Source organism: Cyrtonyx montezumae, unplaced genomic scaffold (assembly GCF_038088225.1).
Source record: "Cyrtonyx montezumae isolate F1298 unplaced genomic scaffold, pur_monq_1.0 scaffold_17, whole genome shotgun sequence".
NCBI lineage: Eukaryota > Metazoa > Chordata > Aves > Galliformes > Odontophoridae > Cyrtonyx > Cyrtonyx montezumae.
This window is the reverse complement of record NW_027071903.1, coordinates 22036476-22063889: the sequence shown is the minus strand read 5'-3', so window position 1 is coordinate 22063889 and position 27414 is coordinate 22036476. Positions and strand designations below refer to the sequence as shown.

At 36.9% G+C, this 27414-nt stretch overlaps 1 protein-coding gene across 1 annotated transcript in view; it reads left to right on the top strand.

Annotated features, from left to right (window-relative positions):
- The window catches only part of ENTREP2 (endosomal transmembrane epsin interactor 2), a 100657-nt gene extending 73243 nt beyond the window's left edge, over positions 1-27414 (top strand). The window contains exons 5-12 of the mRNA XM_065733738.1: positions 2406-2513; positions 14161-14321; positions 14923-15058; positions 18987-19062; positions 19862-20455; positions 23599-23670; positions 24523-24851; positions 26817-27414. Coding sequence (XP_065589810.1) covers positions 2406-2513; positions 14161-14321; positions 14923-15058; positions 18987-19062; positions 19862-20455; positions 23599-23670; positions 24523-24851; positions 26817-27002 — 1662 coding nt within the window. The 3' untranslated portion in view covers positions 27003-27414. The remainder of the gene's footprint in view (positions 1-2405; positions 2514-14160; positions 14322-14922; positions 15059-18986; positions 19063-19861; positions 20456-23598; positions 23671-24522; positions 24852-26816) is intronic.

Here is a 27414-nt window from a genome sequence, read left to right as displayed (position 1 = left end):
GGCAATCTTCATCTAAGATGTTTTACAAGACCGTGAATTTGTGAAAAAGCCATTGTTTCTTTCTGAGTCAGTTTTGGACTCTCAGATGTGTAAGAGTACACTTATTTCAAGATATAGAAGGTTTTCCTGAAAACACTGAAGTGCCAAAGACTAAATGTTTGTTTGAAGGTTGGGTTGGGTAGGAGGATGAGGTGAATGTTACTGAATGGCTTATTGTTTGATTCCTGTTTGAATTAAAAGAGGCTTTAGAAATCTTCTTAAAATTGATTACCTCTCTTTAGATTTTGAATTACTCCAGTGTTTCTCTTCTGTTACAGAAACAGAGGAGTATTAGCACATGAAATCATGCTATTTTGAGACTGGCAAATAGTTTCTTTTCCACATAAACCATTTTCAGATTAGCTAGGCTAATGTCTAATATTAACATTTTGTATATAATACTTGAAGCTATGGATATAGAATGTGATATCTTAGATTTAATAGCAGTAATAATCAAACAGATGCAAAATGAAATACCAAAATATTTTCTTTTTTAAAGCATCACTCCCATGTTTTTCTGAAATTGCAGGCATTTATAATCAATTTCATCTAGTGCCTTTCAGTTTATCTTACAGTCTGTTTTTCTGCAATTAAGGTGTAATTGTGCAGATTTAGTTTTGTTTCTGTTGTTCTCCTTTTCATGTTTCTAATGTACTTTGCCATTAGTCTTATGTGGGAACTATCATACATTCCAAAAATCTTAAATAGAGATGAGTGAGGTTTTTACTGTGGCATTTCTCCAATTTAAATACACATATGTTTGTGTATGTGTGGGTTTTCTTCTGTCCTTATCTAGTAGCAGAAAGAAGAGGATAGTAGTTTTTCAGGAAAGGATCTGGGATTATACAGACAAAAGATAAATCAACAATATACAATTGCAAAAACCCTCAGTCATCACAGCACTGTTTAGAATTCTGCATATGAGGAAGAATGTGGGCCAACTTGAAGGTGAACCAAATGAAAGTGATCAAAGGCCTAGAAAATTGATCTCAGTCTAGGATTTCAAGAAATGGGGTTAATGTCAGAAAATGAAGGAGTGGAGACTTAAGCATGATGATGGAGTTTAAGTATGTAATAGTTTATTCTTAATAGCTGTGGAAGAAAAAGAGAAATGATTGTAAATCTGTAACCTTTAGGACAGATGACTCTGTCCTGAGACACAGGAGTACTGTGAGGGTCTTAAGGACACTTCGGATCCTCATTTACAACTTTGATGCAGAACATTTTATTTAGCATAAATGGTGTTGAGTTTGTGTTAGCTAAATCTTTCCTAAGTGCCTCTAGTTTACAAGTTAGATTCTGCAGTATGCATTTTTTGCAGTTTTTTGCTCATGTTTACAATTTGCTTTTTACCTGAAATGGCTATACTTTTACTGGCTATTCTGAATACTGTCCAAGCTTGTAGTTGTCACAGGTACAGCAAGTAGGCAGTTGCTGTAGAAGGATTATAGTGGTTTTTGAAGTGTCATAAGCGTGATGAATCAGAGTTCCTTTTCTTTTTCCTGCAAGGGAAATAAACAGAAATATTGTGATTGGGAGAAATGGATGCGTATGGTTTTTTGTTTGTTTTTGTTTCTTTCTAATTATACCTTTAAATATATTTCAATTTTGATTAATATACATCTTTTATTATACTTAGTAAACATAAATATTTGTTGTAGTTGAAAACATCATTTTAAAGAAACAGTGTGGCAATGTGCAGTTCTACTTCTCATGTACAGTCAGTGCTTTTCTTCTATACTTTAAAATGTACTTGTTTCTTTCTAATTTGTTTCAGATGCACAGAATATATAATACAGAACAAAATTCTCTATTTCATGCTAAGTTTTCCATGTAGTATTTTCACCATATAACCCTGATTGGTTGATTTCAAATACTGAAAGTGATGACATTTCTTCATGTGTGCTTTTGTTTTGAACCAGAACTGTGTGTGTTAGTATTATAGTAGTGATAATAACTTGGGGTCTACTGCGGAAGGAGCAGTTTATCCTTTGTGAGGAAACTGGATAACTTGAAATATTGTTGAGGAAGTTTCTAATCCTGAATGTATTTTGTTAAACGGGGAAGAGAAGATTGTAGAATCAATTCTGTAGTAAAAGACCCACAAGATCATTGAGTGCAACCATCACATAACACTAGCAAGTTCTCCACTAAACTGTGTCCCTCAAGGTGTTTCTTTCTGTAAGGGTTTCCTTTGCTGACTGATTTAAAGCAAGTATTACAAGATGAGTGAGTTATGCACAGCTAATTGAGACCATATGAATCTGCTAGGAAGTGACAGTGTTCAATATCAAATTACTAAAATATTTCCTGTCCTTTGTGTCCCTGAGATAAGAGATGATATTCTGATGCATGTCTTTTCACAGGACCTGTTGTTCAGTGTGTGCGCTCTCAATATCATCTCCACCATTGTCTGTGCTTTGGCAACAGCAATGTGTTGCATGCAGATGGTTTCTTCTGATCTTCTGCAAATGGTGAGTACATTTCAGTGACAGCACAGGATGTTTTCCAACATAACATGTTTTCCTATTCTGTAAATACTAATTTGTACCTATTTCTTGCTTATAAAATTAGGCCTACTTGTGTGCCTTTGTACAGTGTTAGAATGTGTGTACCTAGGTGAGTATTTTATCTGTGTACATCTCTTATAAATACAGCATTTATCTATATAGCTGCTGCATTAGATGTGTATAATTATGTATTACTATATTACACGTTATTATGTATACTATAATATAAGAGAGCTACATTCAGGGTTTTGCCATTGGGAGTAAATAGTTTGGGTTACTGGAGTTAGTAACAAGGCTCAGTTCATGTATGCACATTGCGTTTTCTGTTGTTGCATGTTTATTGTATTCAGTTTTCACACTATCCAGAACAATGACTTAGCTTTCAGATACTGTTTTTCAAGTATGAGAACTATGTATTGTGAGAACTATAAATTCAAAACTAGAACTTCTAATGGCACTGTGGCAATGACAGTGTTTTCAGAACGAAAACATGTTCACCTCCAGAATAGCACTCACATTTAAAACAAAAGGGAAAATAATCATTAGTCTTCTGCACAGTCAGCTGCATTACAGGATGCTGTCTTGTTTCAGCTGGAAGAAGAGAGCTGTCCTATCTTGTATAAGTGCTCTTCTTCTCAAGATTTCAATTTAATGTTGAAACATAAACAGTACTAATTTTAAATTATTAGTGTTTGATGGGCCACGTAAACTGTTTAACCCCCCTCTATGACAACTAATCTACAAAATTATCCTGTGTTTAGTATGAGACACAAGCATGCAAACTAATGCTAGCCGTTCATATAAGTCTGCATGGCAAATGTATTTTTCCCAACTAGATAGCTGTAAACAGTTTGCACTGTAGTGAGAAATTGTATAACCTGCCCCAACTGCTTAAATAAATAAATATATACAAATACATTCACTGCCACAGACTTACTAAGTTCTAAGTACATGAATTAGAGATGTGGATGTCCTTTCTAGAGAAGTGTTCCAGTCACTGGGTTGCAAACTTAGTTAATATGCATCCTCAGTATGTGAGCTTGGGTTTACTTCATGTGTTTGTGGGCATAACAAAGGACAGGAAAAATACAATGTCACATGAGTGCTTATTTTCATTTAGCACCCTGCATTCATAGTGCATGTGCTTGTAGCAGCTTATAAGCAGTGCTTATTTAATAACTGTCTTCTGGATGCCAAACAGCATTGACAAAATTTGTCATTTCAGCTGATGGCATACTGTATTTTGAATCCTAAAGAACTTTCATCAATTTAGGTGCTCTTTCTTTTTGTGCAGGATGCCCTTGACTAAAGATACTGATAGTAAAGTAACCATTTTCAGATTGCCCTGATAACAGGGATACAGCTGATCACCACAGCTGGAAAGTTCTGTCTTTCTAGGCTAACACGACTAGCAGTGATCCAGAAGTAGAATCACTTGTATCAAGGAAACCTTAATCTAGGCTTAATTCTGTGGCATTTCATAGGTGTATATGATAATGAATCAAGAACAATATTAAAGTACATCTGACCAGCATGCACAAGATGGAATAACTTTAATAGGAATTTATTAGTATACCTTAAAAACACATTGTTTTTTTCTTCACTTCTTTCATAAAAGTTTCTCTTTACCACCTTAAAATGCTTCTGTTACATCACATTCTTTTTACTTGCCATATTTTGTGCATCCAGCTTTCTGTCTTGCTTAGTTGTCTGTTCTACCTCCCCACGCCTACAACTCTATTGATAAGAGTTTTCTTCACTCTCTGCAGTAGAAGAGAGATACGTATTTCTTTCTGCTCAGTCCCAGTCTTTTATTTATCCTTAAGATTTTCTCTTCTTCAGATTGCTGTGCCAGATTCCCAGGTCTAAGTGAGCATAATTTCCCTGGGGTTGCGCTGACTTAGACCAGCAGAATCTGAAGAATACCTTTTCTTTCACTATTTTCCATCTGTTGTTTTTTGTTTGATTCCACTTTTCTACACCCAAAAATCTGATGAACTACTCTTTCTTTCTTGTACATCCTTTTATTATGAGGGTTTTATCAGCCGGAAAGTTTAAGATCTCACCACTAAGAAATAGTATCCCATTTAAAATAGAAGTTTTTGTTCTTTTACTCTATTCTTACTGTATTCAAGAGCAACATAGGCTCTGCTATAGAAAGAGAGAAGCCATAAAAATAAAATTCTTAGTAACTATACATTATGTAGTCTGGGAAATCCTCTCAGATATCATTAGATTATAGAACCTTTAAACTTGCTGTCTTCATTTTTGTGGCCTTTGTGCTATGTTAGTACTCATCTCAGAAACTAACCAGTTAGAATGATGCATTTTGGCAGCTTCCTCAGTCTTGAAATAATTTCTAGTTTTTCTCTGATATCAAGCTATTTTGTGTGCTTCATGTATTTTATTGCCTAGTAACACTGATCTTGTACATAATATACATAGTTTCACAAAACTCTGTGGCAGGGTTTTGTGAGTTATTTCCTTCCTTATATAACTCTTGCATGCAGTGAGTATCTGATTCACACAAGCAAACTGACATTATTTTGTTGGAAGTGATACCTCTGGATGTAGTGATCGTTTAGTAAAAATGCCCTGAAAACTATAACACGAGCTGTCCGTTAGAGCACACAGATTAAATTTTTCATTACATTTGAAGGTTGTTGTTTAAAAATAATCCCATTGAACAAACATTGGCTTTCAAGTATTAAGGAAAAAAAAAATACAAGTTCCTGTAGTATCCAGGCAGATTCATGCACCCGGGTCTGAAATACACCACATTCTAAGTCATCAGCCCTCGAGGCTGTACCTGGAGGTGTTAGGGTCCATGGGAATTGAGAAACGTGAGCAGAAATAATTGTTTCCAATTCCAGACTTTAAAGAAACTACTTGATTTCAGTCTTTTTTTTCCTGCACTTTTTAAACCATATGATCTATAACACATGTCCTTACTCTAATTACTTTGAAGATCAAGATATAATTGAGGGAACAAAGAGATAGAGAGAATGAATATAGAAAGTCAGGTTTAATAATTATATCCTATGATACATTAAATTCCATAACGTTATTGATTTTATGTAAGCTGTCAGTAAAACCTGTCTTTTCCTTTGTATTTGTTTCAAGATAGACTTAAAGGGTATCTGGCATTTTTAGTGGATACTCTTTTAAATGCTATTAAACTTGTTTTTTCACTGATTTAATATATACAGTAATTCATTAATTTATGCCAATCTTACTCCTCAGTTAATGATAGCTTCCTGGTAAGAAATGTGCTTCAGCATGTGATTCTTCTCTGAAAGCTATCCTGAGGACCTAGTTTGTGAAGCATAGAAGAACAGGATTTGCAGTCATGTGTATGATAAGATGTCCTAAATAGCAGCTGAACCTTTGATGCAGTTATCTGGAGACAGACAGCTAAAAATATGCTGTTCTGCTTTTTCTGTGTTTGCTTGTTTGTTTCTCCTCTGCTCATACTATAAGTTCTACTGCTATGTCAGAATTTGTAAAAAATTCTCTTTAATTTAATCTTCATTGACATGTGTTATTAATTGTCAACATAGTACATGATGAAGTAGTTTATCTGACAGTCATGAAATCTGAACTATGGTGCTCCAGCAACTAGCACTCGTTACTTCTCAAAAGCACATCCTAGAAGGGGCAAACTGCTGTTAAATTGTGTAAACTTGTTTGGAGTGTGACAGTGTAGGAGTCCTGGCAAAAGGAATGCCAGCAGAAGAGTACCGAAGTCCTGATATCGTTCAACTGTCAGAAATTCACCTGCTACCTGGAGACCTCAAGCACATCCCCAAGATTTCTATTACTAAGTATCAGAGTGTCTCTGGGAGAAATTGAGTAGACTAGGGAGCTTTCAGTATAACTAAAAAAACTTAAGAAGACAAAACAGTTTTAGATATCAGAGATGTAATACCGGTATATACATAGAGACTCTGTTGTATGGGGCTTGAATTTCTTCATTATCTTCTGATTCTGTTATCCATATTAGTACACTGGTGTTGTTGGAAGCTTCCCTTCAGGATCTTTGTAGCTTGGCAGGTGTTCTGTATTCAGAACTGCTGGTCTCTTATCGCTTCATCATATATCAATTACAATCCCTTAAAAATAATTGAAATTGCATAACTAATAGGGGAATGATGATAATGATAGGAGGACGTACTGTGCTGGCAGCTTTGGTTGGGAGTCCTTTTTTTCAGGTCTAGTAATAATATGCTTTTCTCAATCACATCTTTCTTGGGAATGTTGCAAGCTATTTTTTCTTGCATTACATTTTAGTTTCCTCTAGTTCTTTCTTTTGTATTCACAAAAGGAGAAATCTTGAGATTGTTGTCAGAAACCAGGTTGAAATTTACTGTGAGCCAGAAACCATAATCTTGAAGTACTCACTAATCGCCAATAGTAAAAGGAAAGAGAATGTTTTTTCTGAGAACCTGCTCCCACTTGTTAGTGTATTTCACAGAATTTGTTGTCAGGAGTGAAATTTAACTCATTTTTCACAAGTATTATTACATGCAAGCTTGAAAAAGGGAATGATGTAGGGTGCAGTCATTAATTTGAACTGTTGAAATCTAAATTTTGCCAGTAAGATCTTGTCCTGAATGTAAAAAAAGTCTGAAAATGCTTAAAAAGAAAACATATATATATATTTGGTATTATGGACAGTTTAAGACTGCACTCCTTTTCAGGTGTTCCCAGAATTGTTCCTTCTGTTTATACACTCCTCCAGAAGATAAGTGTGATTCATATCAGATTATATCAGTGTTCTGAAATGTGAAGAAACGTTCCTTAATAACCGAGCTGTCACTTTCAGGATATTTTATTTGTTGCTTGAAGGCAGTTTCAGTTTCCATGTTGTCAGATGAATGGCACCTTCTTAAATTCACAGTATTTTCTTCAGGGGGTACCTGCCTTACCTAGACAAAGCAATATGCAAGAAGTCGTGCCTATTGTGGCCAGATAAAAGCATGAAATATACCTACTATTTCTTCAGATACATTTATGCCATGGTTATCCTAGAAGTGCTGGCACTGATACTACTCAGTTTGTTCTGATTTTATCACCATCACTGTTATTAACTGCTCATCATGCTATGCAATATCTAAAACAATCTGTTATTTTGTAAAGGAAATAAGGTAATGATGACACATGCAAACTGTAGCATTTAATTACTGTTTTCATCAGCTATAATGATAATGCAGTGTGTCATTACTGAAATTAATACAGAAAAATAATTAATAAATCTTCCCTGTACTGTTGAATGTAAACTCTATAGTGTAGCCACAGTACCTGGGCTATCAACTTGTATGTACTTCCTGGTCAGAGGAAAAGCTTCCACTAATATGGATGTAGGACACTACTTAGCTTTTCTTAAAGAGATCTGTACATCTCTGTGTGTCTATGTATATTGCTTTATACTGGGGTATGGGAAGACGGTAAGGTGATGCAGCAACTCTGGGTGATGAAAAACATCTTTTAGAAGAACTTACACATTTTAACAAAGTTTTCAAATAATGTCAGGATATTAAGGAAAAAAGCATTTAGACAATTCAAGCAATAAATATTCTTATGGAAGATGAAGTAGTAATAATAGTAATGTCAAATGTGTCTTTTATTTTCTCTCTCGTATCTTTATTTTCTTCTCATTCTGTATATCTGTATAACACTAGTTAGATTTTTGTTCTTTTTTTATTATATATATGCCAATATGTACTAACAAAATACTGAGCTCTTACATTGCTGCCCAGGCCTTTTTGTTCTCTTTTCAAGGATGCTTAAAGCTTTTTCTCCTCTAAACATTAACTAATTAATTGGATTTGTTAAAACTTGCACTCTTTTTTAACTCCTTACCATTTAAAACTTTCTTAGGCAACAGTAGGTAGTTGGTTTCATTCATATCCATAAGATTGTAAATCTATCTTGAGTATAAATTGAATTTTTTTTTCTGAAATAAAGCAGTGAATTTTCTTGGCAGGTATTCTGAATGCGGGACAATAGGATACATTAATTATCTCTATGATAAACGTTTGTTCTCTGTACTTGTTTGTAATTTAAATAATCTTTTCCAGTTTAATATGAGGGTTATAACAATGTGTCTGTCAGCTTTTAATTCACATTTAAGGCTTTTATTTTTTAGTGGAATGTATTACTAACTTCTGCTGTGAGCTATTATTTCTTAAATGATGTCTTATTCCTCATTATTTTGTTTCAATACTTATACCTCCTCTAGTGATAACAGAGTTTTCCACTTAGGAAAAAAGTGAGAATGGAAACTGAACTATAAGAACGAAATATACACATGAATCTGATGAAACTCTTCTTATTGTTAAGCAAGATAGGTAATCTGCTTGTATTGCTGTTTTTAATTCGTTTAACAAGTGAAATTTTTGCTGGCCTATAATTATATAGTAGCATAGGTAATTCAGTGTACCAAGTATATTCAAACAAATTCAGATTGCACAACATGTAGAGACAAGCTTTCTTGGTTAGCCCTGCATAGGAACGTGGCCCTTCACATGAAGCTCAGTGCTGATATGTGCCTTTTGAAAGAATCTAATCAGTTTGCATATTTTAAGTTGTGCTTTTTCTCTGTGCACTGACAACTGAAAGTGACTATCTCTGTTTTGAAATACTTCTGTTCTAACCCATAAGAGAGACCATCTTGAATCCAGATTCATTGGAAGCTGTCCTGTTCTCAGTGTCAGATTTTTGCTGTTTATGGTGCACTTGTCCTTCTGATTATTTGAAAGTGTGTATGCTTTCAGCATATCTGATGTTGAGCTAACACATACTCTTTTCTGTCAGTTTTTAAAATAAGCTTTTCTTTACTTCTGTCACACAGGCCATTTTATCACTAAACTGTTTACTGTGAACCCTCAATCACAACTTCTAGGCAGAGTGATTCCTGAAAACGTGTATAGTTTATGTGCTAGCTTAGGAACACCTATTAGATGTGGTGACATATTTTGAATATAAATTATTGCCATTTCCTGTCACAACGTGTTAAATGAAGTCTCTTTTAGAAAAGAAAGTTGCCAGGGAAAAAATCATAAAGAAGTCCAAACATTTTTCTCTTTTTATATTCCAAAATAATTATTATCAGAATAATTTAAATTAGTTAAATTAATATTTTGCTAAATTATTTGCTAAATTTTGCTATTACTCTGAAGAGTTATTCCATTGTATTTTTTCCTTTTTTTTTTCGTTAACATTTCTATTGTGTCATTCATAATGTAGTTCACTATGAGGATGACATCTTCCTAGCATTGTTCAACCCATTCTTCTGGTGTATAATGTTGAAATAATAATTTAAATCTTTTGGAAGGTGCTTCAAATTAAATGAGAATTGATCTTAAGTGATTTAATACTTACTTAAACTAATGGCATGAAAAGGAAGTCTTTGTTCAGGTTTTGTGGGGATGATGACCCGTACCTGGAAGTATTGATGAACAGGTTCTTAGTCTTACAGATCTCAGGTAGAGGAATTTAGCACCCTGTATCACAGCAGGTAGCCATTCCTTTAGAGAATATCATTTACAGTCCTTTTCTACTGTTTCATTAGTTCACTAATTGATACTTCTCCATCAGTGTTTACTTGAATATATTAAAACTATAAATAATTCTATAACTATATTCAAACATAAATAATTAGCCACATTCTGATCATTTTAGAGGTCAACTTTTGTGAGAATTTGGAGTAAAGAGCTGGAAATTTGATTTGGCGATGAAAATAAGAATGCATTTTTTAGCCTTCCTTTTTACCTATCTAATTGTAAAGATTGGAAAGAGTCCTGTTCTTTCCATGAAATATTGCTGCCTTCAGAAGGAAGTGACATCACCTATGCCTTGCTGCAGGTTCTAAGCTTGCTGGGAGGGTTGTTGGCATTCAGTCCAAAGCCTCTGGCTTTATGGAGTTTCTTCTATGGCACATGGACCTTTGAGCAAAACTGTGATTTCAGAAAATTTCAACCTGTTCTATTTTACAGGAAATTATGTTCTTCAAACATCTGTGTTTCTAATTCTCGTATTGGTAGCAACTTGCTGCTGATGCTATCAGTAACTTTTATGTTGAATTCAGGTCCAGGCAATGGGTACAAAAATACAGCATTGTACAGCTTCTGCGTTTACGCTGCCACATTTGGACAGGATGTTTTAGTTTTTCCCTCATAACAAATATAAAATAGCAGTGAGAGCTGTTTGCATAAGAGTCTACTCAAGCAAAGTTAGACATGTCCAGTTGAACATAAATAAACTGTGTGCAGTGTGTGCACTGTGTTGCATATCCATTTAGCATTTAGAGCAATCTATTCATAATCCTTCTTATGTCTCAGACACATTCCATACACTAAAGCAAGGCTGTCTTTGGTCAGAGGATGAGGAAAAAAAATGTTTGTCATATTCAGGCATAAGGTTGACTATTTCCTAAAAGAGGAGCATGAATTGTAGGTCTGTTTTTCACTGTGGGGTGTGTTTCTGAAGGTTATATCAGATCCAGTGGGTCCAGGTGGAGTATCTGGGATTTCCAGAGTCGTGGCATATCTATGCCTAGTAGATATGTTCTAAGTGACTATTGCTAACCATGAAGTTATGCAACCCTTTTAAATGGTTGACAACTTACTTTATTTAACAGTGGTACGGTTTCGTGTTCGTCCTTGATTGCAACGATGTTGTATCTGTTGCTTCTGCAGTCATCATTGGTTTAATCCCAGAAGCCTTACTGGAAGCATGCTGGGTGACTTAGTAGTGTGAGCTATTGGATTTGAAATCACACTGAATGCATCTTGATGTTGTGACCATGAAAGCCATACCAATTTTTTGCCATCAAACAACTTACAAATTAAAAAAGTGTATTTCCTTGCAAACATTCTTCAATGTTCCTCCACCTAGTGCAGCTCTGTCTGCTGTCAGCATTTTCTTTCCATTCCTCTTCCAGTTGTCTCCCCTAGAGTCTTTGCTTGGTCTTTGAACTCTTGCTAGCCTCCAACATTTGAGAGTAACTCTTCAGGATTTTTAAAATATATTTTACTGCAGGGAGAATAAATTTTTCCAGCCAACAGAGAATAGGAGATATTGTAGCATAGAGTGACACGATTAATTCTTGTTTAATAGCTTTTCCACTGTTTTCTCAAGGAAGTCTGTGCTTTCTGATAATCCCTTATATTTGCTGTTGTTTCATTTCCTGCCAGTCTCCCTCTTACAGCTTCTTTCAATTTAATTTCTGCCTTCCAGCAGAATGATAACACACAGGTAAACTGTCACTTACAAACTCCCCTCCAAATATGCGCCTCTTTCATTATCCATTTTGCCACTCGTTTTCAGCACTGGTCAAACAGTTCATTGCTATGATTTGTATTCACAGTAAGGCTTCTTGAAAGGGATGCAAATGATTCTACTGTTAAACTGAACTGTAATTAAAAATTAGGTCTTTTCCTTCTTGAATCACAGCCTGTGCAATACTTTTCCCTTCTGTCACTGAAATCCCACAAAATGGATACTGATACTTCAGTCACTGCAGAAGTGCTCTGCATTAATGGCCTTGTTCTGAGGAACATCATCTATTGCCTTTTATAGATACCTGAATTAAGAGAGCTCCAGGAAACCTGAGAACTGAAGAGGTGAAGCTACCTCTTTTCTAATGGAAAAATCTTTACTTTCAAAATCTTTACTTTCCTGGCAGTGTATGTAAATTGCCTGTGGAAGGTTGAAGTTATAAAAGAAAATTGCTTAGTTTCATGACTGCAAAAGACTACCCAAGATGTCACTCCTCTAGGAAAACAAGTATAGTCCTGAGTTTGGTGGGATCAAGTGAGGTACAAAATATGAGCCTGAATATATAGAGCTGTCTTCATTGTGATAAATTTTTCTAAGACTTCCATCATTAAGTAGTATTTTTTTCTAGATCTGTATTTAATCTTTACCTTTATTTGCTCCCTTTTTTCCTACTAGAATCTTCAGTGTATTTAGGATGATAACAAACTGATGATCATATCACATAGGTTTGGTGTTTATAAATTAATGTAATGTTAGAGTTTGGGAAACAGATGTAGAAAGATTTAAACTGAATTACCATAAAAATTTTTATTTATTCTGTATGAGAAAGCAGTGTAAGCATCTGGTTATACTCAGAACACCAGTATTGCATCTCATGCACTTAAGAGCATTAGGCATTGTATGTAATGGAGGAGTAAATGAGTAGGTGTCTCTTATTGCTGTAACACTAGTAGGCTATGATGTCTGAAAGTCACTGGTTATTGAATAAGTATTCTGCACAGGAAGTTCTTTATTTACTAATTGTGGAAATGCCTCTAGAAATCCAATTAGTAAGCAGCTACTAGTTCATTTTCACAAACAATTGAAGTAGGTCCTTTCCAGCTCTCTGTTGTGTTGCATTATTAAAAATCCAACCTTTGAAGCAACATACAGTGATTATGTTTGGTAGAAGTAAGGTGTGGTTCAGCCTTCTAAATACCAAAGACCAGCATCGCTTGTACAGTGGTATTAAGTCAGAATAACTGCCAATGAGATTTTTCTGGAAAAGTGAAAAGAAATATAAAACTGACATTAGAAGTGAAATCAATTACTTTCTCTTTACTGGATCTCTGAAGCATAAGTGGTATGACAGCAAAAACAGCGTCTTATCGGAAGAAGGAAGAGCTCTTTCATTTTTGATTGTAAAACCCCCTTTCTCCATGGTAACCATATAAAGCCAGGCCAGTGCCTCTGGGTTCCATGTGATCTGCAGAACAGTCTGTTTTTGATCTTGAAGCAGTTTAAGACTTTGATAGAAGGGTTTGGTTTTTTTAACTTTCTAATGTCAGTCTCGGAAAGGTGTCTTGATATCACTGCCAAGCTAGAAGCTGATTAGTTTCTTATCAAAAACATTGACAGTACTCCACAGTGTTATTACTTTTTATTATTTCTTACAGCTATTTTTTTTCAGTTTTGAGATCTCCATATATAATGTTTTTCTTATTTTCATACCTGTATTTTAAACCTTTATTTAGCATATGTGTGCTCTGTCTGTATCACCACATTATACATGTTTGTTAAGAATATTTTATTAGAATAATAAAGAATAGTTATAATTTCTGCCTTTTTTTAGTGACCATAGTCAAAATCAAATAAATACATAGCAGCAGATTTCTGGTTTCATTTATTTGGGGGTTTGTTTGGTTTTGTCTTAAGCACAAGGCTTTTCAGATTGGAAGCAATACTACACAAACAGTTGTTTTACTGGTTCTATTTATTGCTAATTATTAAAATACAGCTGGCTATGTAGTGTTATAAAATGGTATTACAACATAGAATTGGTTCTCGAACTGTTATTTAATTTAATTTGAAATGCCTGTGTTTTCCACCCTAGGAGTAACTGACTTTGAGGTAGAGATCTCGTTGTCTTTAGTAAAACCTTGCTTTATATTTTAGTAATTTGACTCCCACTCCTCACTGATCTCACGTATTTTTATGTTTCCAGAAGTGTCTTCTGTGGACATTCATGAAATTGAATATTGGACAGAGTTGCTAAAACTGACCTTACATTGCAGTTATTATTGGAAATGTTTGTATTTCTGGCATCTGAAGGAACTTTACCTATTTTCAGTTTCTGCCACAGCGGCCGCATCTTGCCAATCCAGACTGCATGACTCCACACGGGACTGTTCTGCATCAGACTTTGGATTTTGATGAGTTCATCCCACCAATACCACCTCCACCCTATTACCCACCAGAATATACCTGCACACCAGTGGTAGAGGCACAGAGGTGATTCTTCTTACCTGTTGTTTGTTTTCCATAGTCCTTAGCTACAGACTATAGAACTCTTTCAAAGAATATGAAGCAAAGCAATTCCCTTCACTTACATTAGCTGCTTCTTTTCCTGAGAGATTACATATATATATTGCAAACTTGTTAGGACATGAGTGGAAATATTTGTGTTAAAACAGTGTTGTGAGAGAGAAGTGATTGAACTTAGCAAAGACAAGGGTAATAGTATCTCAACTTACAGCAAAATTGAGATTATAGGTAATTCCTTTACAGTTAACACTGTATACTTGAAGTTGAATGTGAGATTCGATTTTCTAAGGAAATTGTTGCTCATATATGCATTATTGTGGAGTAGTGAAGGGCATTAGTGACTGAAATGGACTGGTATCCAAAGTGAAGCACAGTTATTAATGCTAAGAGGTGAATGAAGGCTTCATTTTGGCTGTCTCATAAATTGCTTCAGTAGATTCTTTGTATTGTAACTGGCTTTGAATTCAGAGGAAGCTCTATGTCATTGTGGTACAGGTATTGGTATGCCAAAAAAATCTAATGTACAATTTCTTACTAGTTAATTTTCCTTGTTTCTGTTTTTAAGCAGAAGTCTCCATTTGGAATTTCCTCATTCCCCATTCAGTGCTTTATATGAAGTCACCATTAACAGCCCTGGAATGCTGTATCCAACTGAACTGCCACCTCCTTATGAGGCAGTGATTGGAGAAACACCTGCCAGACAGGTAAGGCAAGCTGGAGGAGATTTATTACATAGTCTCCAAATTTTCATGGCGTGAAATATCAGTGAAAATAATCTAAATTCTCCTCAGAGTGTATAACAGCTTCAGTTGGAACTATGAGAAAGGATCCATAATATTTCAGACAAATACCTGCATTGTACATTTTGCCTTGTGTATTACTATACAGCATCAGCTCTAGTGAAACTAGAATCACAATGTATCTATGTACAACCAAAGCTAATTTGGCAAGTTTTCTTTGAAGTGATTTGTGAATAGGCTGGAACAGCCTTCTGAATAATTATATTTGCTTTTATAAACTCTAATTTATGGCAGAATTCATTGAAAACTTAAGCAGTCAAACAATCTTGATATTGCTTATTGGATATTAATAGTATGCTATACTTGCATTTCCCCAAATCATATAATGGAAGAAATTGCTAGTGATTTTTTCACATTGGAGCTGCCCACTATAACAGAAAACACAAAAACAGACAATGACAGAAAAACAATACATAAATACAGCTACAAGAATATTCATGAAGTGTCTGAAGAAAGATAAGTTTATTTGCACAGCCTCTGAAAAGAATGGTGATTTTAAATTACTAAGTGGTGGTAACTCTGTAGTAAGTGTATGTATGCCTGGTAGTGGCTGGCTAGGAATGTTTGTAGGAACAAAGTAAGAACAGGAGCTCACTATTAAAAGTGAGATATGTTGGCATTGCTAAATGAAGCCTGCACAGCAACTCTGTAGTTGTATGCTTTTCTTGATGGCAGAGTTCTAACATCTTTTGCAGTCAGTGTCCCAGTCTGTAATTGAAGGAATGGAGCCAAAGTCTAAACAGTTTTAAGTCTTCAAGACAAATCAAACGTAGTCATAAATTCTTACATGGTACAAATGTTCCCATCTAGTATGTATCAAGCCACAGGGCAAACTGTACTGAAATAACTAGATTTGTCAATCCCTCGGGCAGACTTTGCAATGGTAATCATGGCAGAGCTCTAGCTAGAGAAGTGCTTCTGAGAACCGTTACGCGACAGTAATTATTAATCTCTTACTGATCATCAAGCAATAGATTTTGTTTGTTTTTAGATGGATTGAACTCCCTAGAGTTTTATTAAATTCTATCAAATTAGACTCAGTACTCATACATTTCATGCACAATAAATGTCAATGCTAATTTAACTGGTTGCATCTAAACAAAAATTGCTTTTGTCATCTGTACTGATTAGGAATTCTGGTTTTATGACCATGAAAAAAAAGCTTTCCAAACAATTTTCCATGGTAAGAATTGATGAGGATGTAGTAAAGAACAGATTATGCTTCTGGGTTATACTAGTGACTATTCTGTAAGCTTTACGAGATTATAGTTTATAAATATTTGTTTAGAGCATTTTTTTTCTCACTTTTTTTCTGTTGTTAATTTAGTGACTATTGCCAACCTTTATGTAAATGATCTTTGTTATTACAGGCAGTGCAGGAAACTGTGTTAGCCCACCTGCCATCTGAATGCAGCTGTGACCTAACTAAAATTTGCCACTTTTACCTCCTACAATGAAAGCCATTCTCCTTTGTTCAAGCAAGAAGATTAATCAATTCAGAATGCATCTAAAGTGTATCTAAGAATTATTTTAGATTTACTAGATTAAAGCTACAGATGGTTCTTCAGCAGAGATTTGCCAAAACCTCAACCTTGCACAGTTGATTTTATAGGTACTAGACAATGTCACTGCATCTGCCACATGACTGAGAGTGTAGGAGGTCAATAAACATTTCAGCCCAGCTACTCAGTGGATAGAATCAGAATGGCTTAGGTTGGAGTGAGTCTTAAAACTCATCATTGTTAAAGACAACCCCCTCCATCTCCTTGCTGCCATTCCTCTTTTGGTGCAGCCTGGGATACCATTGGCCTTCTGGGCTACAGGAGCACACTGCTGGCTCACGTCCTGCTCGTCAGTCAGGACCCCCAAGTCCTCCTGTGCAGGACTGCTCTCAATGAGTCCTTTTCCCAGTCTGTACTTGTAATATAGGATTGCCTCAACCCACTAGCAACCCCTTGCACTTGGCTTTGTTAAACCTCATTAGATTCATATGTGCAATATTATTTTGTCAGTGATTAAGAATTTTTGATCCAACCTAGCAAACAAATACCAAACTCCTTTAAAACGTTTCATCAGAAATCTAGTTAGAGAAATTAAATGTATTTATTTTCTGATCAAATTTTGACCAGAACAAAGAGCATTTCTTGCTTTGGACAACACATTTCCAAGACTTCACATTGTTTTTACAAGCTTGCACTTGATTCTGTAAAGTTGCTCTTGCATTTCCTGATCTGAAAATAAAACTACAATTTCCATTTTTGACAGTAAACTTATTGCAAATGTCCTAGTTGACGAAGGCTGTTATTTCAGCACAAGCAGTAGAACATTTCTAAAATGCCAGTGTAGGGAAAATAACGTATTTTCTAAAGGCTATGCGCACGTGAATCTGTTGTGCTGGATTGAGGCAGTAGGATGAGCACTTCCACTCTGAGTTCCCAGAAGTGGTGTGCAGCAACATGACAACACAGATTTTTTACCACATATAACTTTGTTACAATGAAGAAAGACCGCACAAAAATTTGCAAGTATACTTTAGAAAATATGAGTATTTTTTACTTTTCTTTGTTTCCCAATTCCCTATCCATGTGTTGCTGAGGTAAAATGTTTCTGATGCTTTTCTTTTTTTTAATTGCAAACTCTTAGAATCACTTTTTAACATTTTATTGGAAAATTGGTTTTTTGACCACTTGATCACAGTAAGGTGTGTATATACATATATATATATATAGGAGTGGGCACAGTAATTTAGGTGTGTATATGCATTGATCTACATTGGCATGTGCATTGAAAGCTCTTTTCTTAATAGGTTCAGAGTAGTAGTGTCACATTCAGTTTTTTAGAAGGCCAGATACAAATTAAGCTCTTGACTAAAAGGACTTCAAAGAAGTGATGGATGGATATTTCTTAAGTCTATAATCATCAGTAATGAGCTTTTACTAGTTAATTGTGGCCTTACAGAAATAGATGAAACTCCTTCTACTAAAGACAGTATCAATCTCTCAATCACATTTTTTTTGTCTTTGGGTATTTTTCATGTGTAGATATGAGCTGTTCATTGGAACCTTTTTTTTCCTAATACCAATCATCATTGCAAAGAGCTGCTGAAAATCTAATGAGAATGGCAGCAAGGTTCTGTTAAAATCAGTACAAAGATAATTTCCTAAATTTTAGTTGTTTGTGGATTGTGCTTGTGGATCAGCAGGGCCAACTCTGGGTTTGTTCACATCATTCTCAAAAGTTAAGGGACATCGCCTGCTTAGATCCATTCTTCAGGAAAAAAGATGACTCCAAAGGCCATCTCTGATAGGCTGGAGAGCACCCTCCCTTGGCCAGCTTGGGTGACTTAAAAGGGCTTAGAAGTACAGTGGATGTTAACATCTTGTAAAACAACTAGAGAAAAACAGATCTCCTATGCTTGTTTTTATCATTAATTGTTGTTCTCCATCCTGTTTTAGGGTGATACAATGTGGTGTCATGTTTGGGGGAAAAGCATGCACAGCATTGAGAAGAGTTTGCTCCTAATTACACCATTAGTTTTAAGCACTGCAAACACTTGTGTTTGGTAATGTGGGCCTGCAACACCAGCTGCATGTGTATTCGAGATGAATTTACAATGTAGATTCTAGAAAAGTGAAAAATTGCTCCATGTGTGTTCTTTTGCACTGGGTTTGTTCCTGAGACAAAGGCATTGTAGGATACTCTATTTTTCTATCTGAACAGCAACAGACAGTTATTTCACACTGCCAGATGTGTTGCTCAGATTATTAGTGCTGTACTTTGTTCTGGTAAGCTGCAGATTGATGTGCTGTTTCATTAAACAATTTTCATTTAGGTCACTGGCACCGATCAGCAAGTATCTCAGTCAAGCTTGGCTGAGACGAATGTGACCCTGGGCTTCAGCACACAAGGTAATCATAGCATTATTGAAAGAGAGTGCCAGATTTCTGAATGGACTTTTCCTTCCCTTCTGCCATTCCTACTGGAGAAAGAAGGATTTGCTTCTGGATTGTTCTTGGCAAGAGCCTTTTCCTAGCCATGAATGGATACGGCTGGAAACACGGAGGAAACCAAAGAGGAGCTGTTTTTAACAAAGGGTGCTCTGTAGCTCTCCTGGAAATGTACTCACTTTGATTAAAGCCTCTGAGTCAGATGTAGCAACTGTCATTTCTTTTTGAAGGATCATACACATAACCAGCAGTTTGTTTCTCATTGTCATCAGTGAGGGGTGCTGACCTGATAGTCCATGCAGCTTCCTCATGCATGGCTTCGAGAAGCCAGGACAAGAAACTTGCCTGAAGAATAGATGTGAAGGACATAGATGAGCAGCAGCACAGAGCTTGTTCAAGAGTTTCTAAAAGAGGTCTCCTTAACGTGTTTATGTGGAGGGCATTTTAAACTCAGTAGTCTCAGATAAATGGAAAATGTTGAAAAAGAATAATCTCATTAGGTTAAAAAAAAGTTGGGGGACCTATCACAAATATGAATGATCCAGTTGACTACTGCAGCTTGAGCAGTGCAAGTGATGCATTTTTAATATGTTAAAATTATAGTGTAGATGTGACAATTTTGGCAATAATGCAGAGCCAAATATTTTCATACAGTTATTTTCATACAAGAGGACATTTTCATCCACAACATCTGTATGATGAAATTGGATGGAGTGAAGGTGTAAAACCTTTATGTTTCTCCGAATCTCTTCTTTTGCAGTTTCTGTTGAGAGCACCTCACTGATGACCTCTGAAACTGCTGAAATCCCAGCCCATAGCTGCTCCTCTGAAGATCTTTGTTCGCTGGAAGTTCAAGGATCTCTCCGTTCCTCAGATTTTTCTCCCTCCTGCACAAACTGCAAAGGGGCTGCGGGCCGCAGCTGCAGCAGTCTGGGCTACAGCACCCGCTGCAGGCTCCACAGAACTCGCTCAGAAGGTTTTCCTGATGAGGACATCAGTTTGCACAGCAGAGTCTCTATGGACAAGTCTCAAGGACAGGAGAATGAAAGCTGTGCCCACGGCAGATCCTCAGACTGTTCCTCAGAGAATTTCAGCCCCTCAGAGAGAGAACTGCAGAGTACTGCTCAAGAAGGCAGTGTCACATTACATTTGAAACAAGCGAAAATCTGCTGCGGGGTCTTTAGCCAGCCTGCTGCCCCTTCCCACACTGCTCCCTGTTTTGGGCCCACAAATACTTCAACACGTGTGAGCAGTTCTGAGAGTACTGCCCAGCAGCGTCGTGTCACAGAATACCGGACTTCAAATATGGTCCGCTCAACTAGCGATCCTGTGTCGTGTTCCTCTTATGCAGAAGGTGGGTGTGCTACAGCAGGGCTGATGGGGCGTGGAACGAGTGAGGGCTGTTGGATTTACACAGTTGGTGCTGCTGGAAGTTATTTGGAGCTTTTAATTTGTTGGGTTACGTGTGAGGAATTGAGTTCCATGCACGCCTTCTAGATTTGAAATTGTCTAAGAAAGAAGTTGATAAAAACTGACAATGAAATTAATTTTGGATCTTGAATTGTACGAACCATTCTGCACTTGTCAGAAAGCCATCTCCTCCTGAGTAGATGCTTCCATCTCTCTATTTCTGTTGTGCTGTGAAACTAAACCAAATGGTTGAACAGTGGCTGTGGTCTATTTGGGGAATGATTAATTGAGCTGTCATGCTTTTAATACAGCAGGTTGTGTTTCTTGAAGGTGATACTGACAGTTTCATTTCAGAGGCAGTCACAATGTGACTGTATTAGACTGTATAGTGAAAAGTTTTAGAGTAAGAAAAGAGAGGTGAGGCATACAACAAGGTGATGGAGAAAAGGGAGAGCTTGTGATGGTTGAAGATAAGCATCTGTTATGAATCTCCTTTTAGATGAGTAGGGGAGAGGAGAGGGATTACTAACTGAACACTATCTTTAGAAAAATCTGCTTGTTAGTGGAAAATGAATGTTTGATTTAATAGGGAGCAGTTTGATCAAATAATAACAGGAACATGGAAATGTCTAAAGCATTTGAGAAGTACAGGTTTTTTGAAGGGATATAAGCTGCTGGGTGAGGTTGGAGAAGGGATTTGGAAGCAAAGATGAAGGCTTTGTAAGATGTTAGGCAGGTTGTGCTGATTCAGAAGCACTCACTGGGCTTTCTAAGGCATCTACGGGATGAACTATCTGCCTCAAAACAGAAGTAGACAAAATGCTGAAATAGCTAATTTTATGTACACACGTTGATTCTGTTATGGTTTTTTTTCTGCATTGTTATTCTCTTCCTGTGAATTTCAGAGACCTCATACCTAGTTCAGTAATTGACTGTCTTACACCTTTAGCAATCTGGCCTCAGCATGCTGTCAAGGAAATGTAAATCTTTAATCTAGAAGTCGTCTGTGTTTATTTGATGAAATTCAATCTGCTAGGATATATGGGTGCCGTGAAGCTGTTGTGCAGACAGTGAGTAGGAATTTCTGAATCCTTTCCACTGGGCCAAACTCGAGAAGAACAGCTCTTTCTCTTCTGGATTATGCTCTGCAAGTTTTCCATATTGTGCTCCATATGCTCTTTGAGTAGTGTTTGACAGAGATATTAATGTAGGCAGCCATATCTATGTGCTCTAGCTGACTTCTGGGACACCTGCCATAACAGATGCTCTGCCTTTATTTTTACGTGTCCTAAATACATCCATCATCTCTTCTGGAGGAGTGGCATTATCTAATTAACTCTTCTTCTGGGAATTACTGTGACAAATTTCCAAGTTACTAGCCCGACATGAGCTGCGAACAAGAGTTGAACATTGCAGAAATTTGACTGGGGTTAGCAAAGATTTTAATAATGAAGCAGAGATGGTTCCAGAAATACTGATATTCGGTATATTCAGTGGCAAAGGGGGGTGATGAGGAGTAACTCGGAGTGGTTGTGCTGGCCCAGTTTGCTGCTCTGCATACAGAAGATCCGTTAAAATGAAATGATAAAGAGAGGCATTTGAGTTTAGATTTGTATCTTTATTTCATTAATATTTTTGGCAAAATAGAGTTTACCAACATTTTTGTCTGAAGTTTTTCACTACTTTGCTCACCTTCCTCACTCCACTTTCCGTTGTCTGCTATTTGGGTGTCACACAGATTGGAAGTGGCACAGTTTACCACATTCCCACTGTTTGTGGCAGCATCTAGATTTTTCACAACTGACTGCTGCATTGGATTCTACTGCAAAATTTTGGAAGTTTAGTAATACTTCTAATACTTCTGTACTTGATTTTAAATGCATACAGTACATATGATAAATGCTTATAATTCTGTGGGCCATGCCTTAGGTAGTATTGCAGTTTTGGTAAGATAAAGCTTGTACAGCAGATAATAGCACCAGTAACACTGATAGACATGGAAGATTTAGAGCACACATAAAGCAGTTTGCATGAGCCAAGAGAGGCTGAAAGGAGGTGTCAGCCTGCTGTGTGTGCTGAATTGGTGCTGTATTTCACAACCATCTGTACGATGTACAATGTACAGTGGAAAGGAAAATGAAAGACATAAAAGTGGCTGTGTCTGAATTTTTCACAACTTCTCTGTGTTTGTAGCATGCTATGTTTGACTTCATTGAACTGTTCTCTCTGCCAGAGAGGATTATGCCAGCTTCTCATGACAGACCTTCCCAGAAGAAAATCTCTTCTATTACGCTAAGAAGTCTAAAATAGTTTTCAGTTCTGAAAACAGATGTAAGCAGGTATAGCATAAATGGGAGCGTTTGTTTCACCTCAGCTGTCCCAAGCTTGAGATCACAAACGCTGTGCTGATGTGTGGTGTGATCTCACTGTCACTGATCCGTGCCGGCATCACAGAAACACTCATTAGAAGGCAACTATATTCAGAGCTGTGTGCAGATGCTCTGCAACTATTTGTTATTAATTTGTAACCATTTGTTATTAATTGGATCGACAGTAACCATAGTGGTCCATTTAATCTGTGGTGGATAGAGTTGGTTCTGCAAAGAATGAAAATATATTCATTTAAAAAAAAAAAAAAAAAAAGCTGACCAAAACACTATTTGTATAGGAAAAAAAGGCCTCATCTTTCTCAGATTTCTGGTTTCTCGTATTTTTATTTATTTTTTTTATCTTAAGGTAAACTGTGTTTGCCAAGGAAATACAGTGTAGTCTGAATTCTGCCCCTAGAAATCAGTGAGCCTTCTGTAACTTCAGTACCCAGACCTGAAATATGTCAGATATGAGTTACATAACAGAGAGGAAACCATCGAGCAGGGAACTGTATTTTATCTGTGTTTATTTAATAATGGAAAGGTCATTTCTGTATATAAAAGCTTCTCTTCACCAAGGGACGTTTTGCAAGTAATATTTCATTTGAGGGGATTCATTCTGTAAAGGTGATGATTAAAGATCCGAATGTATTTTTAACTTGCTTTCAACAGAGGGTAACAGGGCTTGATTGTGCTCTTTCTGGCTCTTTGTTTCAAGGTGATCACTGTGCCTGGAGTCCTATATGTAGGCAGCATCAAGATGCAGGATCGTCAGCTACATTGGAAACAGGTGAGAGCAGTTTTCTAAAGCAGGTGGGTTTCTTTTTAAAAAATCAAAAAATAAAATAAGCTTCTGATATAGAAAGTAAGATCAAGAAAATGTGAGGTAAGAATCACTTTAACAGTCACTCAGTACGTGCATGCTGTACAGCACCGATGGAATGGAATTAGCAGAATTCTCAGAGCCCACGCAGTGACAGATTCCTGTTTTTGTACTTACTGTGCGGATTGGGTTTGTTTGTCTGTGTACTGTGAAAAGGAAAATCGATTGTTCCCACGGCCAAGCGTGAGGTGTGCAGGCAGAGTCCTCTGGTTCTGTTACTGAGCTACAGTTGCAGTTTTTTTGGAAGCAGCCTTTGATCTCAAATCACAAATGCTGTGACTGAAGTCTCCATTTTAGCTCCGTGTCTTTGCCATTTCTATTTCTTGCTGATCACTCACGTTCAGTGTTTGTATTTGTGAGATCTAACTAGAAGTAAGGGGAACTAGGTTCTTAAAGTCAGGCAAGCTGAAGCATTGCGCGTTACATGCGTAGCACTGACTAGCTGGTGTGTCCCCTTACCACTGAAAGTGGATGTAACAAAACTTGGGAATGCACAAAGCGCTTTCATTACCTGCTCACTCACCCAAATGCGGTCTTTCTCACTCACGGGAGTGCATTGTAACCCAACTTTCAGTTAAAATTACCCATTTTTGGAGTATTTCCCTGATTACATATTGTTTTTATCTCCAGGAGAAAAAAAGAAAAAGAGGAAGTGAAAAACTTTTGTGACAATTCTTGACTTGTTTTTTTTTTTTTTAAACTTCTTTAAAAAAATCATCAAACTATTACTTTAAAGATATTCTTCCCCCCCTTTTTTAGTTCCTGTTTCTGGTTCTCATATGGCTGCCTCTGCTTGTCAGCATTCTTTGAGCAGTTTCCTACCAACTGGAAAACAGAGGGACACAAGGAAAATTGATCTACACTTAAAGCCAAAGGCTTTGCAAACAGTCTCAAAAGAACGACCGCACTCTTTAGTGGACCTTAAGGCCTATAAAGATACAAAAATTTTAGTGGCAAAATTTTTGGAACATTCAAACTGTAATCTCCCTCCAGAAGTACGTCACGTAGTGAACAGTATACGGTCAGTAATAAAATCTGATGAAAGACACATGGAAGAAGCCATCTTCAGTGCCAATATTATAGACCAGGTAGGCCACCAATGTTCTAAATTTGTTCAACTGTGACAGACACACTGTATGGAAATGCTTTTGCCATTTGAAATGGATCAAAGAATTGTTACAGAAATTGTTTTGGTAATAATATGGCTTCGGTAAGAAATAACTGATGTTTATCAAGGGGCAATGTGTTATGAGGAAATGATAAATGTATTTAAAGTTCTTCAGGCAGACCCAGTACTGGTAATGCCGTGGTGACCTCTAGGGAACTGATTTTACACATTGGTAAAAGTGACCTGCTATTTCCAAAGTCTTTTTACACCTGGGACATACTATTCCATACGTGCATTTGTGTTTGTATATAGAGATACAAGTTCCAGAACTGACTTGGATCTGTTGTTTTTTTCAGGCAGCTACTAGTTGAAGAGTGGATAAACAAGTAGAGCCACAATCTATTGAAGCAGAACACTGCAGTTCCCCTTAAACCTGGCTAGAGGAATGATAATGATCCTTGCTGCTTTTAAGAAAAATAATTGATTATTTTGTGCTTTTCCAAACAAAAGAATAGTACATCTTCTCACCACAAGAGAATAAAACAGATGCAGGGCTTGGAAGGAATTATAAAACAAGCAATTAGTAGCAGCAGCAACTTTATTAGATTCATTATAAGTCTTTTTTGTGGAGGGAAGGTGATGAATCACCTCTTGGTAGTATTGTTACCAGTGATGGATGCAGAGATGAAGTTCCTTTCCTATCGCCAGGTTTGAAAAGCAGAATGTTCCCAGCACTGACTGTTCAGGTTGGCAGAAGGCTTCCACAGACCTGCACTGGTGGTTAGGGCTGGGCACCTGGGTCTGCTGTTTTTACCTTCTGAGATACTGAACATGGGTGGCATTAGTCTGCTGATCCCTAAATGGGGTACATTTGCCAAGTATTCAAACAGGATGTAGTAGCATTTAAACTGCATGTGAAGTAGTTCAGAGCTCAGCAGGAAACACACCCCATTTGTGATCCTGCTGCAATCTTGCCCTCTGCTGACTATGAGGTAGAACAGAGAAGGAGCGTGGTGTCATTTAACTCCAGTCACATCAGTAGATGAGCAGTACCATCATGATGTGCTTAGTGACAGTATAGAATAAACTTTTAACATTTGTATTGCTTTACAATATTTGTAGGCCATTAAATCCTCCTGTTAGAAAGTTGAAAGCAAAAACAATATCTTTAAAAAAAACTACATAATTTCACGTAAAACAGAAGAGAATGAAAGAACCCAAGTGTTTGTGTGGCTCATAAAACCACAAACTCATAGCAGAGTTTTTACCCTGTGCATGTCTCTTCACTCCAAGGGGACACATGTGGGGTTTGGGTGGTTTTTTTTCACAATAAAGAAATCATTTTAGGAAAGGTATTTTTCAGCCAGAAAACAGCATTCTTTATTAAAACTCCAGGCCATCCCAGCAGTCTGCTGAAGTGACAGAATTTTGGTGGGATGGCTGTGTGATTCACAGCTGTGAAGCAGGCTGAGTGTTCTTTCATCTCCAAAGCATTCATCAGGCTTGCGAGGTTTTAGTCCTCTTTCACCTTCACCAAAGCACCTATTTCTCCTAAATTGAATAGATGAGTTTAATTTACTCCAGCCTTGCATTTGTTTCTTATAAGGTAAAACTGTTGTGTTTTTCACTGGTTTCCCTTCCATTCTTATATGGAGAAGCAAATATTTGCTCCTGTGTTGATTTAATACTGTGGTGCAGGTGCAACGCCTGATACCTTTCAAGTCTGACTTCACTTTCCAATAGCCAACTATGACCAGGTGTAAAAACAGAGGTGGGGTTGACTGTGGGCGGCTGCATAACATGCATCTCCTGTGGTGGAGCTCCATCACTAGGTAACTTACAGGAAGTCATATTCAGAGGCCAAACCTTTCAAGTGAAAAAAAACCAAAACACTTTACCTTGTTCACTCCACTTTTTCCTTCTCCATTTCTGCCCTTCTGAACAGGTAATCACAAGTTCCCAGCAGAGTGTGAATACCTCTAGAAAGCGACTTCAGGAAGACCTTCACCTTCAGAGCTGTGGTGCTCTGAGCTCTCCCGTTGCCTTCCTACGCAGGTCCCGGCTCACTCGCAGTTCGGAGCGGGACAGACCTCGCAGTTTGGTTGGAGTTTGCCAGGAGACCATCCTTTGAGAATACTCACAGGTATGTGATTCCAGCAGAGAATTAAGGAAGAAACAAGGACTGGGAGAAATGCAAGTAGTGGATGGCTTAAAAAGGAAAAAGTGTCTTCCTTTGGGATCCTACTTTTTTCCAACAGCAGGAAGAGAACACCTGTTTTTCTGAATGTAAATTTCAGCCCTGCATTTTGAAAAAAATTAACTTTAAACTCGTAACAAATGTTTTCCTGACCAGAAATGCATATATTTCACCGTACTTACAGAAAAGCTGCTGCTGCTGTCTAGCATTTCTTCAAAACCATTGCAAAACCACCACAGACTGGCTGTACAACTTAGAAGTTGTATCTATTTAATGTACCTCAAGGTGTTTTAACTATGATCAGTGTTTTAATAAAAAGTATTTCTGGACTTTGCTTTTTCAACGA